At 39.0% G+C, this 17231-nt stretch overlaps 1 protein-coding gene across 1 annotated transcript in view; it reads left to right on the top strand.

Moving 5' to 3' along the window:
- The window catches only part of HMCN1 (hemicentin 1), a 551984-nt gene that overhangs the window by 502290 nt on the left and 32463 nt on the right, over positions 1-17231 (top strand). Inside the window, exons 96-100 of the mRNA XM_040263800.1 lie at positions 460-581; positions 1208-1445; positions 6859-6921; positions 8203-8322; positions 9226-9360. Coding sequence (XP_040119734.1) covers positions 460-581; positions 1208-1445; positions 6859-6921; positions 8203-8322; positions 9226-9360 — 678 coding nt within the window. The remainder of the gene's footprint in view (positions 1-459; positions 582-1207; positions 1446-6858; positions 6922-8202; positions 8323-9225; positions 9361-17231) is intronic.

Raw genomic sequence — 17231 nt, 5'->3', positions numbered from 1 at the left:
AGCGGGTTGTCATTTCCTTCTCCAGGGGCTCTTCCTGACCCAGGAATCGAACCTGCACCTCCTGCACTGGCAGGTGGATTTTTTACTACTGGGAAGTGTATCTGTATATATACATACTGCTACTGCTGCTGCTGCTAAGTCGCTTCAGTCGTGTCTGACTCTGTGTGACCCCATAGATGGCAGCCCACCAGGCTCCGCCGTCCCTGGGATTCTCCAGGCAAGAACACTGGAGTGGGTTGCCATTTCCTTCTCCAGTGCATGAAAGAGAAAAGTGAAAGGGAAGTCGCTCAGTCATGTCCGACTCTTAGCGACCCCGTGGACTGCAGCCTACCAGGCTCCTCTGTCCATGGATTTTCCAGGCAAGAGTACTGGAGTGGGGTGCCATTGCCTTCTCCGATATATACATACACACACACATATATATATTTGCTGTTGAAATGAATAAATTTTAATTCCTAGGAGAAATCTTGCGGATGACTCATGCTGCCCGGGGCTTGGATTCTGATGGTACTCTACTGGTAGATATCATTGTGAGTGGCTACGTCCTGCAGCTGCAGTCACCTGCCGAAGTCAGTGTGAAGGTAAAACGTTAGGGTAACTTGCCTTCACTGTTTATTGGAGCAATGGTAAGAGTAAGAGTCAAAGAACATTCAAGAAGCACAGAAAACTTGTATAGTTTCCCTTGTTCACTTTGCAGAGTAAATCTCTAAACCACTAAGGGTAGAAATGGCTATGTGGTCTTTATCTAAAAATCTTTAAGGAGGAGTCTTTATAAGCTTTTAGTAGTTTTATGACCATGCTTATCAGGAATAAGATCAGAGCTCTGTTGATTTAAGCCATTTAACTTTCTACAGACAAAGAGAATAGTAAGTCTTACATAAAAGATTTTATAGACCATCCACAGAAGTATTCCAGAAATTAAAGAATGATAGCAATCGCCTTTTCACATTTTTACTTTACTCTTGACCGACAACTGAGTCCCTTATTAAACTCTCATTTATGACACTAAAATTATGAAACTAAGGTAGTTACAATGATAGGTAGGTTCAAACTAAGTTTGAACACTGCTATACAATTATAATTTTTATTTAGAACTGTATATTTTTAGACCCTAAGCCATTTTTATCTCATTCTACATATCATAGTACCCTCAAGAAGAAAAAAAAAATAGCCATGCTGATCCTCAAATCCATATTGTCCTTCTTAGGATTACACTGAGGACTACGTTCAAACAGGTGCTGGGCAGCTGTATGCCTACTCAACCCGGCTGTTCACCATTGATGGCATCAGCGTCCCTTACACATGGAACCACACTGTCTTCTATGATGAGGCACAGGGAAGAATGCCTTTCTTGGTAGAAACACTTCATGCATCCTCTGTGGAATCTGACTACAACCAGCTAGAAGAGACACTGGGTTTTAAAATCCATGCTTCAATTTCCAAAGGTAATTTGGTTAAGGAAAAGTCCAGCTCTTCATGCTATGTAGTCCTTTCTAAATGGGTAAAAGAATTGCATTGATGGCATTCAAAATAAGGATGTCAAGGTATAGACTGAACATAACATGTTTTTTAAAGTCCTATGGTAAGTCCAATCTAATTAGCATTCTAGTACATTTGGTTTGCTAAGATGCATCTTCATATATTAATAGCATATTGGAGTTGTTACTGTTCTAGCCTATATACACAGAGCAATTTAAAAAGATATTCTCTTGTCAATGATTTTTCTTTGGGTAATAAAGTCCATTTGTTCTTGTTTTGAATCTTACAAGATTTTTTTAAATTCCTGAAGCAGGATGTAAAGGTGTATTTTAACCTAGTCCAGAAAACAAAGTTTCTCTATTTTAAAAGAAAAACTGGGGAGTAATCACCAGAATTCCAGCTGGCATTTACTGTTCTTGGAAATATCAGCTTTTGAACTGCCGCCTCTTGATCTTAGTAGTCCCCCTATGCTGGTGGGTTTTGATGTATCTATATTCTGAGATATCCTTTTTCATTTTTGTTTTATTTAAATATTTTTAGGAGTATAATTGCTTTACCTTGTTGCGTTGATTTCTGCTGTACAACAGTGTGAATCAGCCGCAAGGGTACATATGTCCCCTCCCGCCCCTCTGGGTTGCAGAGAGCACTGGGCTGAGCTCCTGTGCTCTGCGGCAGCTTCCCATTAGCTGTCTGTTCTATGTTTGGTAATGGGTATGTTTCAGTGCTGCTCTCTCCATTTGTCCCACCGTCACCTTTCCCGGTTGTGTTCACAAGTCTATTTTCTACACCTGCCTCTCTATTCCTGCCCTGCATATAGGTTCATAAGTACCGTTTTTCAGTGGTAAGAGGCACCCTGACAATTAGCATTCCATATCCCATGGGGTTTTTGACGCTTGGAGATATTTGCATGAGGTTGTTATAGACACTAACTGGATGATTTTAATATTGACCTTTAGGCTCCCATGAGTATATTTAAAATGATTTGGAGTAGTCTGGCGAGTGTGTGTTTGCTTTGTGCTGGCTTTCCTAAAGTAAATTATCATGTTTAGCACATACACTAAAAATTCATTTGCACTATTTACTCTTGTTCTCATCAGTTGTGCACGTAACTGTTTTCTTCTTCAGCATCAGAACTGCTTCATCAAATTTGAGGTCATGGTAATGTAAGAATATATTCACATTTTTTGAACTAATCTCAGATTCATGAAGCCTCATAGCCCCACACCTTCTCCACCCATGTCCGTCACCACCACCTTATTTTACTATTGTTATGCACGTTACTTTAACTTGGACAAGAGAAAAGAGCCACTGAAACAAAGTTATATTTTCTTTTCCCCAGTAATACCTACTTTTCAAATTTAATCTCCACTTCTACTTTTTCCAGTCCTCCATACAATTTTTTTTTAAACTTTAGCACAAGATTTTGTTTAAAATGAATTTATATTATCTGGGACTAGAGGAATTAAGATGATTTTTGAAAAGTCATGTACTTCTACCCAACTGTGTTAAGTCCTCTAAACTTGAAACTGCTTGATGGTCTTTATGGTTTCTATCTATTGAGGGATTTGAGTCCCACAGTAGAAGGAAACACTGAGACATTTAAAACCTCTTACTATTTTTGGATACTATAATTCTGTGAATCACAGCTGATGTAGTTGCCCATTGGTTGTTACTGTTCCTGTTTGTTGTAAGAATTGTGCACCTGCAGTTTCTTTTTAAATGACCACCAGGGGGCAAGCCTGCATTCTGAGTTGCTTAACCAGCACATTCTTTCTGTTGGGTCTAAACCAGAACTATGGTTACAATGCAGTTAGACTTGTACAGAGCTTGATGATAGTTCAGATTTTTAGACACAAAGATTTTGGTTTACCTAGTCTAAGGTAGGACCTTGGAGTCTGTATATTTAACACAGCCTCTGAATGATTCTGTTGTATCTAGTCTTTACTATACGATCCAAACCTAGGTTGCCCACATCATAGTGACTGAAAGGAAACCTTCATACTAATTGAAAACAGAGATTTCCCAGGCTTCTTCCTTTGCCATTCTTGACTGGGGCAGAACCAAGGGATCTATATTTTTAATAACTTCTCCAATAGATTATCGTATCAGTAAAGTTTGGCAGTTATTAGTCTATAAAGATCCTAACTTAATTTTTTGAAGCATATTCTGATAGTATACTAACATGATAGTATACTGGTAGAAGTGACTGCAAGGAAGAGCATAAAAACCTGGGCAGTAGTTTGTCTCAAGTGAAAGGGTACAGAGAATTTTATATTATCAATGTTTTTACAATTATATATTACCATAACACACAAACGTTTTGTATTACCTTCCTTCTATGTCAAAAAAGAAAATCATGATATAATTCAAAAAGTCACGTTCTTTAACTACAAGAGAAAGAATAAAAGGAAAATATGTATTTTATGTACTTTGATATGAAAATCTTTGGACATTATAGATAGAAGTATTTATATGGCTGAACCAATATTTAGAGCCCAAGTATGATGTTTAAAAACAAAACAAAACAAAACAAAAAAAAAACTGAGTAATTCTTGGTAACATTCCGACAAAAACAATGTACAATGAACCATCCATTTACATGATAGTTGCATTCCTGGAAAGTTTATTGTATATTTTAATCACACACAATAATATTTAATAATTGGAAGATGAGTTCTAGCCATAGATAATTACAAACAGCTTTCTGGATTCCACAAAAATCTTTTGGGGAAAGGGACACATCTTCATCTTGCATCCTTATCCCACACATTGCAATATTTAAAACCTGCCCTGGGGTCCACCCCACTCACGAAATAGGCTTCCTATTAAATCCTGTCATAATCAGGACAACCAAAGTCTCTCCCAGGAAACTTCCCAGATGCCGCCTTATGGAAGCTGTCTCCCTGTTTAGAACCAAAAATCTAAACCTTCTATCAGATAATAACTTATATTTATGTGACACATTTTTCCACAACTGTGGCCCCAACACAATGCTGTACACAACATACTGGCTACATTAAGGCATATGTAAATAAGTGAAAACAAATGAAGCATGAATTATAACCACCTGAACTGTACTCCTTTTAAACCTTTATGTTAGGGTATAGCTGCTTTACAGTACTGGGTCAGTTTCTGCTGCAGAGTGAAGTGGATCAGCTGTATGTGTGCAGCTGCCCCTCCCACACCTCTAGGTCATCACACAGCTCGGAGCCGAACTCCTCGCACTGTACCGTGGGCCCCCCCATCCGTTTTACACGTGGCAGCACATGTATGTCAATGCCAGCTCCCAATTCATCCCACCTGCCTCTCCCCCTGGCGTGTCCACACAGCCGTTCCCTACACCTATGCCTCTATTCCTGCCCTGCAAATAGGTTCATCTGGACCATTTTTCTAGATTCCATATACATGTATTAATATCATTTGTTTCTTACTTCACTCACATACAGATGACCAAGAGACATGTGAAAAGATGATCATAATTACTAATTATTAGAGAAATACAGATCAAAACTACAATGAAGTATTACCATCTCACACAGGTCAGAACTGCCATCATCAGAAAATCTATAAATAAAAAATGCTGGAGAGGATGTGGAGAAAGAGAGAACTCTCTTGCACTGTTTGTGGGAATGTAGATTGATAGTCACTATGGAGAACAGTATGAAGGTTCCTTAAAAAACTAAAAATAGAACTACCATATGACCCAGCATACCACTACTGAGCATTTGCCCTGAGAAAACCATAATTCAAAAAGACATCTGCCCCCAGTAATAATCATAGCACTATTTACAATAGCCAGGACATTGGAAGCAACCTAAATGACCATTCACAGATGAATAAAGAAGACTGGTGCATATACATAATAGAATATTACTCTGCCATAAAAAGAAATGAGATTGGGTTATCTGAATTGTATTCTTGAGTTCAGTGGTTGAAAGTCGCAAGGACTTCCATCTAAATCCTTGTTCCAGATTATCTTTATAATTTTATTACCTTTGACTTTAGGTTACTTACATGACCTCAGTCTCAAATTCTTTATCTGAAAATTAGTTATGATGGGAGTTGGGGAATTCTGAGATTTAAATGTAATATAGCACACAAAGCTCATAGTACTATATGACAGTCAACAATCATTTAGCAAACATTTCTATCCCATCCATCCTGCCCCATTCCCTTGAAGGTGCAGGAAGGCTTGAATACTCTCAGGGTCATTTTTACACTTGGAGAGGAAATGGATCATGAACCTCTGCTTTCTCTTCAAGGTTTTAAGCAGTTTGATTGCCTTGAAATAGCAAGTATGGCTTTGGCTTTCTAGTCAAGGAACTGTATTCACTGGAGTAGTATTTCCTCCACCCTCCACAAATATGTATGAGAGTTTTGAACAGTGTCATGGTCTCAGCAGAGCTTAAATAATTTTGCAATCAGAGACTCTCCAAAGTAGAATGAATATGAAAAATAAATACCCAGACTCACTCTATGAAGAACACCTAAAGCAATAAAAGTAAACCATCTTATGTATTTGGAATCGAAGGAAAATCTAAGATAATTTCTAAGAGATTGAATATAAACTCAGTGTATTATATGACTTAAATAAAATTCCCCTCAAGATAAATCTATTATGTCAATGATTGTCGTTTAAGGGGTGTGTGTGTGTGTTTATATTACTTTGGTAACTTGAAAATGAGTAAGTTTTTGCATCTCATTAATGTTTATATTTGTAAAATAACTTACATCCATCAAAACAGAGTTACTTCCTAAGAAAAGAGATTCCCTAAGCTACCTATTCTTGTTTATATGTTTTCTTCTAACACTAATCTGACATCTGTTCCATAATGATATGCCTGTTTCTTCTTGCTTTGACTACATGGAAAGAATACTTGGTTACACACAAAGGAACTTTGACCCAGATGCTTCACTGTGCAAATGGAAATTGACAAAAGGAGAGGTTTTCTTCATTAGAGTTTGTTTTTCACTGGCATAAATTATTTCAACGGTTTTCAAAATACCATTCCAACTTCTAGAAAAGAGAAAGTAAATGGCTGGAAGAATAGGATTTTGCCTGTGGTTATGCCTGGCAGTCACATTGATTTGTATCCTTTTTTGTTATCAAAGAGTAATTAATTTTCTTTTGATTCACGTAAACTACTTAGGCAGAAAATCTTCTTCCCTGGGCTGCTTGCCAGCAGTCTCTGCACTGATTCATTTAATTCTCAGTTGGGAACCAGGAAGATGTTTCCATTCTGCTTGTTTTCACCTATTGCACTTGCTGCGTCATGTGTTCCACTTTGGGCACATCTTCCCAGGGAGGATGGTTCTGGAAAGAAATAAGGTGCTAAAGTTCTAACAAGTCAGTTAATTTTGCTTTTGTCTCTATGGTAGGAGAACGCAGTAATCAGTGTCCCTCTGGGTTTGCCTTAGATTCGGTCGGACCCTTTTGTGCTGGTAAGTACCAAAATAAATGATGCATTTTTGTTTTTCATAATCTGTTCATGCTATCATTAACGGACATTTACTGTCATTTTGCTAGATATTTATTAATCACAATAGTCCTCTGTCTCATTTGACAGGTGAGGAAATTGAGATGTGAAGAAGTTGAGTGCCTAAGTTCACTCAGCTATCAGATGGCAGAGCTAGATTTGAATTTTAGATAGATACAAAGCCTGTGCTGTTTCCACAATCACGTGTGTCAAGGATCATGATCAAGTACAGGGGTAGATTGAACATAGGAACCAAACACTGGACTACGTTTGGCCACCTGACTGCACGAATGTGAAACAGCAGTAATTCAACTCTAAGTCACCTAACCCTAGAATTGCCCAGTTGTAGCACAGGGCTGGAGAGGGCAATGGCAGCCCACTCCAGTACTCTTGCCTGGAGAATCCCATGGACAGAGGAGCCTGGTAGGCTGCAGTCAATGGGGTCGCTAAGAGTCGGGCATGACTGAGCAACTTCACTTTCACTTTTCACTTTCATGCATTGGAGAAGGAAATGGCAACCCACTCCAGTGTTCTTGCCTGGAGAATCCCAGGGACGGCAGAGCCTGGTGGGTTGCTGTCTATGGAGTGGCACAGAGTCGGACATGACTGAAGTGATTTAGCAGCAGCAGCACAGGGCTGGATTGTGGGTGGAGGACTGATGACTAACCCTGCCTTGTGCTATCCATGTGCCAGTGCAGGAGAGTCACAGTTAAGTAAACAGCTAAATAAATGGCTAGAGGAGCTCAAACTGGCATACACAGTGCTTTTCTTTTTGCTGGTATGCAATGAAACATCATATGGTGATAAAAAGGTCGTCTTTAGAAACTGTACTGCCCCGGTTCAAATCCCAGCACTGCCAATAATGACCTAGGTAACCTTCAGCAATTTAGTTAACCTCTTTGTTCCTCAGTTTTAGCATGCAAATGAGAATAGGAATAAAAATACTTCTCTCCTAGGAATGTTGAGATGAGTTAACATAGGTATAATAAAAAGCATTTCAATCACAGTAAATGGTTATTATGTCTTAGCTTTCATCATTGTTTTAAAATTAATGCAGCCACTGTCAGAGATAACATGAGGACCCAAAAGTAATTTCATTTTGTGTTTCTATTCTGTGGCATATGGAGCATTTTCTGTTACATTGGACCCATTCATTGGCCTCTACAGGCAGCTCTTTTCACCCACTTTAATAACTCCTTGAAAGTAGGGCTTCTCCATACTAATCGGGTCTTGTTTCTTCTTCCAGATGAAGATGAATGTGCCGCAGGGAATCCCTGCTCTCATTTCTGTCACAATGCTATGGGAACCTATTATTGCTCCTGCCCCAAAGGCCTCACCATAGCTGCCGATGGAAGAACTTGTCAAGGTAGTTACACGGCTAAATCTAATCAACACATTTAAGCAACGGGCATGGCAATCTCTGACCTAGGGAAAGCATGGAAGACCAAGGCTCTTCTTTACTACTCTTTCTGCCTCTGCCTTCATTAAGTTGAAAAAGTAAGGCAGAGAGAAGACTGCTCACACACTGCCTTCATATGGGGCACTCTGTGGGCAGGGGATGCCTCTAATGATTCACGCAATCCCCACAACACAATGATGAGAGGCAGCCAGGCCTACTACCATATGCATTTTACAGGGATAACACCAAGGAAAAATAAGGTCATAAAGAATTTAAGTGAACTGCACAATCCTGGTAGGACTTTAGGAACATTAAAAAAAGAAATCATACATTTCTCTCAAATTCTAGGTATGGTTCCAAGTTAGAAATGGTATAGGAGCCTAATTTGTAAATTAAAAATGAAAAAAAAAAAGATTTCTCCCTCTTTGCCCAGGTAGGCCTCCGTCTAAATACAAAAGAGAGAGGGAGTAAGGACATAAGAGGGCATAGGAATAACTTCTATGGGAATGTCCAGTATGGATTGGGCACTTTGTATACATTATTTCCTTTCATTTTTAAAGCAGTACTGAGAGACAGATATTATCCTCATTTTACAAATGAGAACTCAGATGTTAAAAAGAGGTACCTTTTTTCAGTCACCTAATTTATAAGTGGTCTGATGGATGACTTGGTCTTTGAAGACACACACTGTCTGCTGTGAGCTTGTCAGCTCTTCAGCTCATCTGAAGGGACCTACCCCCAAATTCAACATTCTTGCTCTTGTGTATTTCAAGTGTCACTCATTGATTTCCTTACTCTTATTTCACAGCAGGTTCTTAAGTGGGTTTTTTTTCCCCACTCCCCTTAGTTAAATGAATCACTTTGTTGCAGATATTGATGAGTGTGCTTTGGGTGGATATACCTGCCATGTTGGTCAGGACTGTGATAATACCATCGGATCCTATCGCTGTGTAGTCCGCTGTGGAATTGGCTTTCGAAGAACCAGTGATGGGCTGAGTTGTCAAGGTACATAAATGGAAGCCCTTGCTTTATCTTCATTATACTAAGAGTTAAAAACCCTGCCTATTGGACCATTTAGGTTGAACTCCAGTTAATAGATTGAGCTTCATAGTAAAATATTTAAATGTAATATTCTATGGCTATTTTAAGTAGTTGTAACACAGTGATTTTGAATAAAACTTGCCTATAATACTTGAGACTGGAGATCATACAGCATGATCTTAATAGAATCTGTTTCATACTTGAGATTCAACAGATGTACAAGAAAGCCTTCTTAGAGCTCCCCTCACCTGAGTAAAAGCAGAAACTTCTGAGAAATGACCATGACTATCAATTACCTCTTCAGGGTAGAGTCTAGTCCCAGGAGAGAGACATAGAGTAACCCTACCATAAATCTCTCCTGCAGGGTATTTTATGATCCTGAAGATGCAAAAATCACTCATCCTTGTACAGACAAACATTATCATATAGTCTCTTATCTCATTGTTTTCTAAAGAACCCTGTCTGTTCTTCTCATAGAAGCCAATTATCCCCTCTTTGTTTCTGCTGTTAAGTCTGGTTTAAAAGCCTTTAACTTTCACCATGAAACATGTTACTTTTTTGGCTGGCACCTATGTGCATAGAAATAAACCTTTTTTCTTATAAAAAAAAAAAACCCTCCATTTCATAAGACTACTATTTATTGCAGGACTTTTGATATAAAACTTATTTTCTAGAGGAATTTTAGATTCACAGCAAATTTGAGTAGAACAGAAAAAGATTTTCCAAATTCTCCCGGCCCCAACTCCTTCACAGCCTCCCCAACTATCAAATTCCTTCTAGAGTGGTACATTTTTTACCAAGGATAAACCTACATTGACACATCATCACAACCGGAAGTCCGTTGTTTACATTAGAATTTACTCTTGCTGTTCTATATTCCAATGTCATGTATCCTCCATTAAAGTATCGTGCAGGATCGCTTCCCTACCCAAAAAATCTATGCTTCACCTCGTCATCCTTCCCTCCCCCAAACTCTGGGAACACTGATATCTTTATTGTCTCTCTAGCTTTACCTTTTCCATAATGTCATATAGTTGGAATTATGCAGCATTTAGCCTTTTCAGATTAGCTTCTTTCCCTTAGTAATATACATGTATGTTTCCTCCATGTCTTTTCATTGGTTGATAGCGCCTTTCTTTTTAGTGCTGAAAAATAATCCATTAGATGATTCTACCACAATTTATTTATCCATTCACCTACCAAAGGGCACCTTGACACTTCCAAGTTTTAGCAATTATGAATAAAGCTGTTGTCAGGATTGTCCAAAGAAAGACACAGTGGATACAAAGCTAAATTCTTATCAATGGTAAAAAGAATGAATGAATTACGGCATATCTATACCATAAACCACTGTGTTGTCATTATAAAGAATGGAATGAAGCTCTGCTGTTTGGCTTAGAGGAATTTCCATGAGACATCCTTTAGTGAGAACACTTAAGATGTAGGAAAGCATATGTAACTTGTGTAGAAAAGATTATGTGACTGAAAAACAGTAACAAAAGAAAAAAGGAAGTATATTTATATATTTAGGGAGATCTATGGGTGTACATAAAAGAAATATGTTATTACCATTTCTATATTAACTATAGATGTTATTTATATTAGATTGTTAATGTAGGTTGGCTTTGGTGAACAAGAAGGGTAAAAAGGATAAGAGGCCAAGCAAAAGAAGAAAAACCACACAAAGAAAATCTTCTAAAGGTATATGATCACAGAGCAGGGAGCAGACAAAATGGGGGAGTTAGAAGGACTTGAACTCACCTCCTGTCATGAAATCACCAAACTTAAAACTAACTGCTGAATGAAAAAGACTGACACCTACCAAAAACAGATATTCTGTACATCCATAGATGAAGAAGAAGCCACAATGAGATGATAGAAGGGGCACATTTGTGATGTAATCAAATTTCATTCCTACCTGGTGGACAACCCACAAAGTGAAAAATACTTATATCACAGAGGTTCTCCCATGGAGTGAGAGTTCTGAGCTCCACATGTCAGGCTCCCTAGCCTGTGAGTCTGACCCTGGGTGGAGAAGCCCCCAGAGCATTTGACTTTGAAGGCCAGGAGCTCCACAGGACTGAGAGAAACAGAAATTCCACTCTTGGCAGGCACACACAAGGTTTTACATGCCCTGGAACATAGTAAAGCAGTGACTACATAAGAGCCTGAGCCACACCTACCTGTGGGTCTTTTGGAGGGGAGGGGTCAGCTCAGGCTCACTATGTGGGCAAGGACACTAGAGGCAGAGGCTCCAGGGAATATTCACTGGCATGAGCTTTCTCAGAGGTCTCAATAGTAAGACCTGGGCCCACCCAACAGACTGTGGGCTCCTGTGCTTGGACACCTCAGGCCAAACAACCAACAGGGTGAAAACGCACACAGACTGCCTAAAGCCTGAGCTCACAGCTATGTTTAAACATACCCCGGACATGGCCCTGCCTGCCAGAGAGACAAGACCCAGCTGCACCAGTGGGCAGGCACCAATCCCTCCCACTAGGAAGCCTGTACAAGCCTCTGGACCGTCATCATGCACCAGAGGCGGATTCCAGAAGCAGCATAATCACACACCTGCAGCCTGAGAAAAGGAGGCCACCAACACAGAAAGTTAGACACAATGAGTCAGCAGAGAAGTATGTTCCAATTGAAGGAAGAAGATAAAAGCCCAGAAGAACAATGAAGTGAAGTGGAGTAAGGCAATCAGACTGAAAAAGAATTCAGATATGACAGTAAAAATGATCCAAGATCTCAGGAAGACAGTGGAGACACAGACTGAAAAGGTATCTGAAATGTGTCACAAAGACCTAGAAAACTAAAAAAAAAAAAAAAAAAACCAGAGTTGAGCAATACAGTAAGTGAAATGAGAAATACACTAGAAGAATAAAAAAAATACACTTGACAGAATTAGTACCAGAATAAATGAGGCAGAAGAGCAAGTTAAGTGAACTGGAAGAGAGATTGGTATTGGTGGAAATCACTGCTACAGGACAGAATAAGGAAAAAAGAATGAAAAGAAATGAGAACAGTTTAAGAGACCTCTCAGACGTTAAAGCACCAAAATTCACATTAAAGGGGTCCCAGAAGGAGAAGAGAAAGGTCCTGAGAAAATATTTGAAGAAATAGCCAAAAGCTTCCCTAACTTGGGAAAGTAGACATTCAGGTCCTAGAAGCACAGAGTCCCATACAGGATAAACCCAGGGAGGAAGATGCCAAGACACATATATATCAAACTGACAAAAATTAAAGACAAAAAAGAAAATATTAAAAGCAACAAAGGGAAAGCAGCAAGTAACATACAAGGGAATCCCCATATGGTTATCATCTGACTTTTCAGCAGAAACTGTGCAGCTTGAAAGAACTGGCATGATATATTTAAAGTGATGAAAGGGAAAAACCTATAAACAAGAATACTCTACCCAGCAAGGCTCTCATTCAGATTCAACAGAGAAATCAAAGATTTTATAAACAAGCAAAAGCTAAGAGAATTTAGCACCACCAAACCAGCTTTACAATGAACGCTGAAGAAACTTCTCTAGGTGGAAAAGAAAAGGCCACAACTAAAAAAAAAAAGAAAATTACAAATGGGAAAGTTCATCAGTAAAGTCAAACAAACTGTAAAGATAGAAAGTCATTTACAAACAAAAAAGGTATCAAACCAGTAATCATGAGGAGAGTACAAACGCAGGATATTGGAAATGCATTTGAAATGAAGAGGCCAGCAACTTAAAACAATCTTGTATGTTATAGACTGCTATATAAAAACCTCATGGTATTAATAGCTGCAAACCAAAAATCAATGATAGATATATACACAAAAAAGAAAGATCAATCCAAGCACAACACCAAAGATAGTTATAAAATCACAATAGAATAGAACAAAAGAGGAAGGTACCTACAAAAGCAAATCCTAAAGAATTAACAAAATGGCAATAAGAACATACATACTAATAAATACTTTCATCTATATTGTCTAAGAGACCCACTTCATATCTAGAGACTATACAGACAAAGTGAGGGAGTGGAAATAGGTATTCCATGCAAATGGAAATTAGAAGAAAGCTGGAGTAGTGACAGTCACATCAGACAAAATAGACTTTAAAATAAAGACTGTTACAAAAGACAAAGAAGAAGACTACATGATCAAGGGATCGATCCAAAAAGATAATAGTTGCAAATATACATGTACCCAACATAGGAGCACCTCAATATATAAGACAAATGCTAACAGCCATAAAAGTACAAGTCAACAGAAACACAAGAATAGTGGGGACTTCAGTGTCCCACTAACCTCAATGAATGGATCAGAGAAAAAAGTCAATAAGGAAACATAGGCCTTAAAGGACACATTAGACCTGATGGACTTAATTCATATTTATAGAGCATGTCATCCAAAGGTAGCAGAATATACATTCTTCTCAAGTGCACATGGAACATTTTCCATGATCAATCACATACTGAGCCACAAAGAAAACCCTGGCATATTAAATTGAAATTTCTTTTGCAACCACAGCACTATGAAATTAGACATCACCTATTTAAAAAAAAAACAAAAACTGCCCCAAACACAAACACATGGAGACTAAATGACAAAAAAAAAAAAAAAAGGATCATTGAAGAAATCAAAGAGGAAATAAAAAAAGACTCAGACAAATTAAAACACAATGATCCAAAACCGTTGGGATGCAGCAAAAGCAGTTTAAGAGGGAAGTTTATAGCAATACAATCTTACCTCAGGAAACAAGAAAAATTTCAAATAAACAACCTACCTTACACCTAGAGCAACTAGAGAAAGAAGAACAAATAAAACCCAAAGTTAGTAGAAGGGAATAAATCATAAAGATCAGAGCAAAAATAAATGAAATACAGACAAAAAAATAGAAAAGATGAGTTAAACTAAAAGATGGTTCTTTGAAAAAATAAAATCAATAAAGCTTTAGCCAGAGTCATCAAAAAAAGGGAGAGGACTCATCAATAAAATTAGAAATAAAAAGGAGAAATTACAAATGACACCACAGAAATATAGAGGATTATAAGAGACTACTACAAACAACTATATGCCAATAAAATGGACAACCTAGAAGAAATGAACAAATTCTTAGGAAGGTACAGTCTCCCAAAACTGAATCAGGAATAAACAGAACAGACCATAGCTCAGTTGGAAAAGAATATGCAGGCAATGCAGGAGATTCCATTCAGTTCCTGGGTCAGGAAAATCCCCTGGAGAAGGGATAGACTACCCACTCCAGTATTCTTGGGCTTCCCTTGTGGCTCAGCTGGTAAAGAATCTGCCTGCAATGCAGGAGACCTGGGTTCAATCCCTGGTTGGGAAGATCCGTTGAAGAAGGGAAAGTCTACCCACTCCATAATTCTGGCCTGGAGAATTCCATGGACTCTATAGTCCATGGAGTCACAAAGAGTCAGACATGACTGAGTGACTTTCATGAACAGACCAATCACCAGTACTGAAATTGAAACTCATTCAGTGGGGACACCATCACTTTGATACGAAAACAAGACAAAGACACCACAAAAAAAGGAAAACTTACAGGTGAATATCACTGATGAACACAGATGCAAAAACCCACAACAAAATATTAGCAAACCAAATCCAACAATACATTAAATGAATCATATACCATGATGAAATAGGATTTATCCCAGGGATGCAAGAATTTTTTAATATCTGCAAATCAATTAGTGTGATATACCACAGTAGCAGACTGAAGAACACAGCCATATGATCATCTCAATATATGCAGAAAAAGCTTTTGACAAAAATCAACATCCTTTTATGAAAAAACGCTCCAGAAAGTGGGGATAAAGGGAATTTACCTTAGCATAATAAAAGCCATATGACATACCCACAGCAAATATCATGCTCAGTGGAGAAAAGCTGAAAACTTTTCTTCTAAGGTCAGGAACAAAATAAGGATGTCCACTCTCACCACTTTTATTCAATATAATTTTGCAAGCCATAGTCATGGAAGCCAGAGAAGAAATAAAAGGAATCCAGATTGGAAAAGAAGATGTAAAACTGTCACTCTTTGCAGGTTACATTATACTATACATCAGTTCAGTTCAGTCGCTCAGTCGTGTCTGACTCTTTGCGACTCCATGAATCGCAGCCCTCCAGGCCTCCCTGTCCATCACCATCTCCCGGAGTTCACTCAGACTCACGTCCATCAAGTCAGTGATGCCATCCAGCCATCTCATCCTCTGTCGTCCCCTTCTCCTCCTGCCCCCAATCCCTCCCAGCATCAGAGTCTTTTCCAATGAGTCAGTTCTTTGCATGAGGTGGCCAAAGTACTGGAGTCTCAGCTTTAGCATCATTCCTTCCAAAGAAATCCCAGGGCTGATCTCCTTTAGAATGGATTGGTTGGATCTCCTTGCAGTCCAAGGGACTCTCAACAGTCTTCTCCAACACCACAGTTCAAAGGCATCAATTCTTCAGCACTCAGCCTTCTTCACAGTCCAACTCTCACATCCATACATGACCAAAGGAAAAACCACAGCCTTGACTAGACGGACCTTAGTCGGCAAAGTAAAGAAAATACTAAAGGTGCTACCAGAAAGCTACTAGAGTTCAAAACTTTATTGGGGAAATTTTCAGGATACAAAACTAATACCCAGAAATCTGTTGCATTTCTATATACTAAGCAAAAGATTAGAAAAAGTTACAAGTTACTTAAGAATAAATTAAGGAAACAATACCATTTACCATCACAGCAAAAAGATTAAAATACCTCAAAGTAAATCTACCTAAGGAGGTATATGCAGGTCAGGAAGCAACAGTTAGAACTGGACATGGAACAACAGACTAGTTCCAAATAGGAAAAGGAGTATGTCAAGGCTGTATATTATCACCCTGCTTATTTAACTTATATGCAGAGTACATGATGAGAAACGCTGGCCTGGAAGAAACACAAGCTGGATTCAAGATTGCCGGGAGAAATATCAATAACCTCAGATATGCAGATGACAACACCCTTGCAGCAGAAAGTGAAGAGGAACTCAAAAGCCTCTTGATGAAAGTGAAAGAGGAGAGCGAAAAAGTTGGCTTAAAGCTCAACATTCAGAAAACGAAGATCATGGCATCTGGTCCCATCACTTCATGGGAAATAGATGGGGAAACAGTGGAAACAGTGTCAGACTTTATTTTGGGGGGCTCCAAAATCACTGCAGATGGTGACTGCAGCCATGAAATTAAAAGACACTTACTCCTTGGAAGGAAAGTTATGACCAACTTAGATAGCATATTGAAAAGCAGAGACATTACTTTGCCAACAAAGGTCTATCTAGTTAAGGCTATGGTTTTTTCAGTAGTCACGTACGGATGTGAGAGTTGGACTGTGAAGAAAGCTTCAGTTCAGTTCAGTCGCTCAGTCGTGTCCGACTCTTTGCGACCCCATGAATCGCAGCACACCAGGCCTCCCTGTCCATCACCAACTCCCGGAGTTCACTCAGACTCATGTCCATCGAGTCAGTGATGCCATCCAGTCATCTCATCCTCTGTCAGGCCCTTCTCCTCCTGCCCCAGAGGAGTCCTGGGAGGATGCAGAGGATGCCCCTCCTGCATCAGAGTCTTTTCCAATGAGTCAGCTCTTCGCATGAGGTGGCCAAAGTATTGGAGTTTCAGCTTCAGCATCAGTCCTTCCAATGAACACCCAGGACTGATCTCTTTTAGGATGGACTGGTTGGATCTCCTTGTAGTCCAAGGGACTCTCAAGAGTCTTCTCCAACACCACAGTTCAAAAGCATCAATTCTTCGGTGCTCAGCCTTCTTCACTGTCCAACTCTCACATCCATACATGACCACTGGAAAAACCATAGCCTTG

Source organism: Oryx dammah, unplaced genomic scaffold, assembly GCF_014754425.2.
Source record: "Oryx dammah isolate SB20612 unplaced genomic scaffold, SCBI_Odam_1.1 HiC_scaffold_21, whole genome shotgun sequence".
NCBI lineage: Eukaryota > Metazoa > Chordata > Mammalia > Artiodactyla > Bovidae > Oryx > Oryx dammah.
This window is presented reverse-complemented; position numbering and strand designations above follow the sequence as displayed.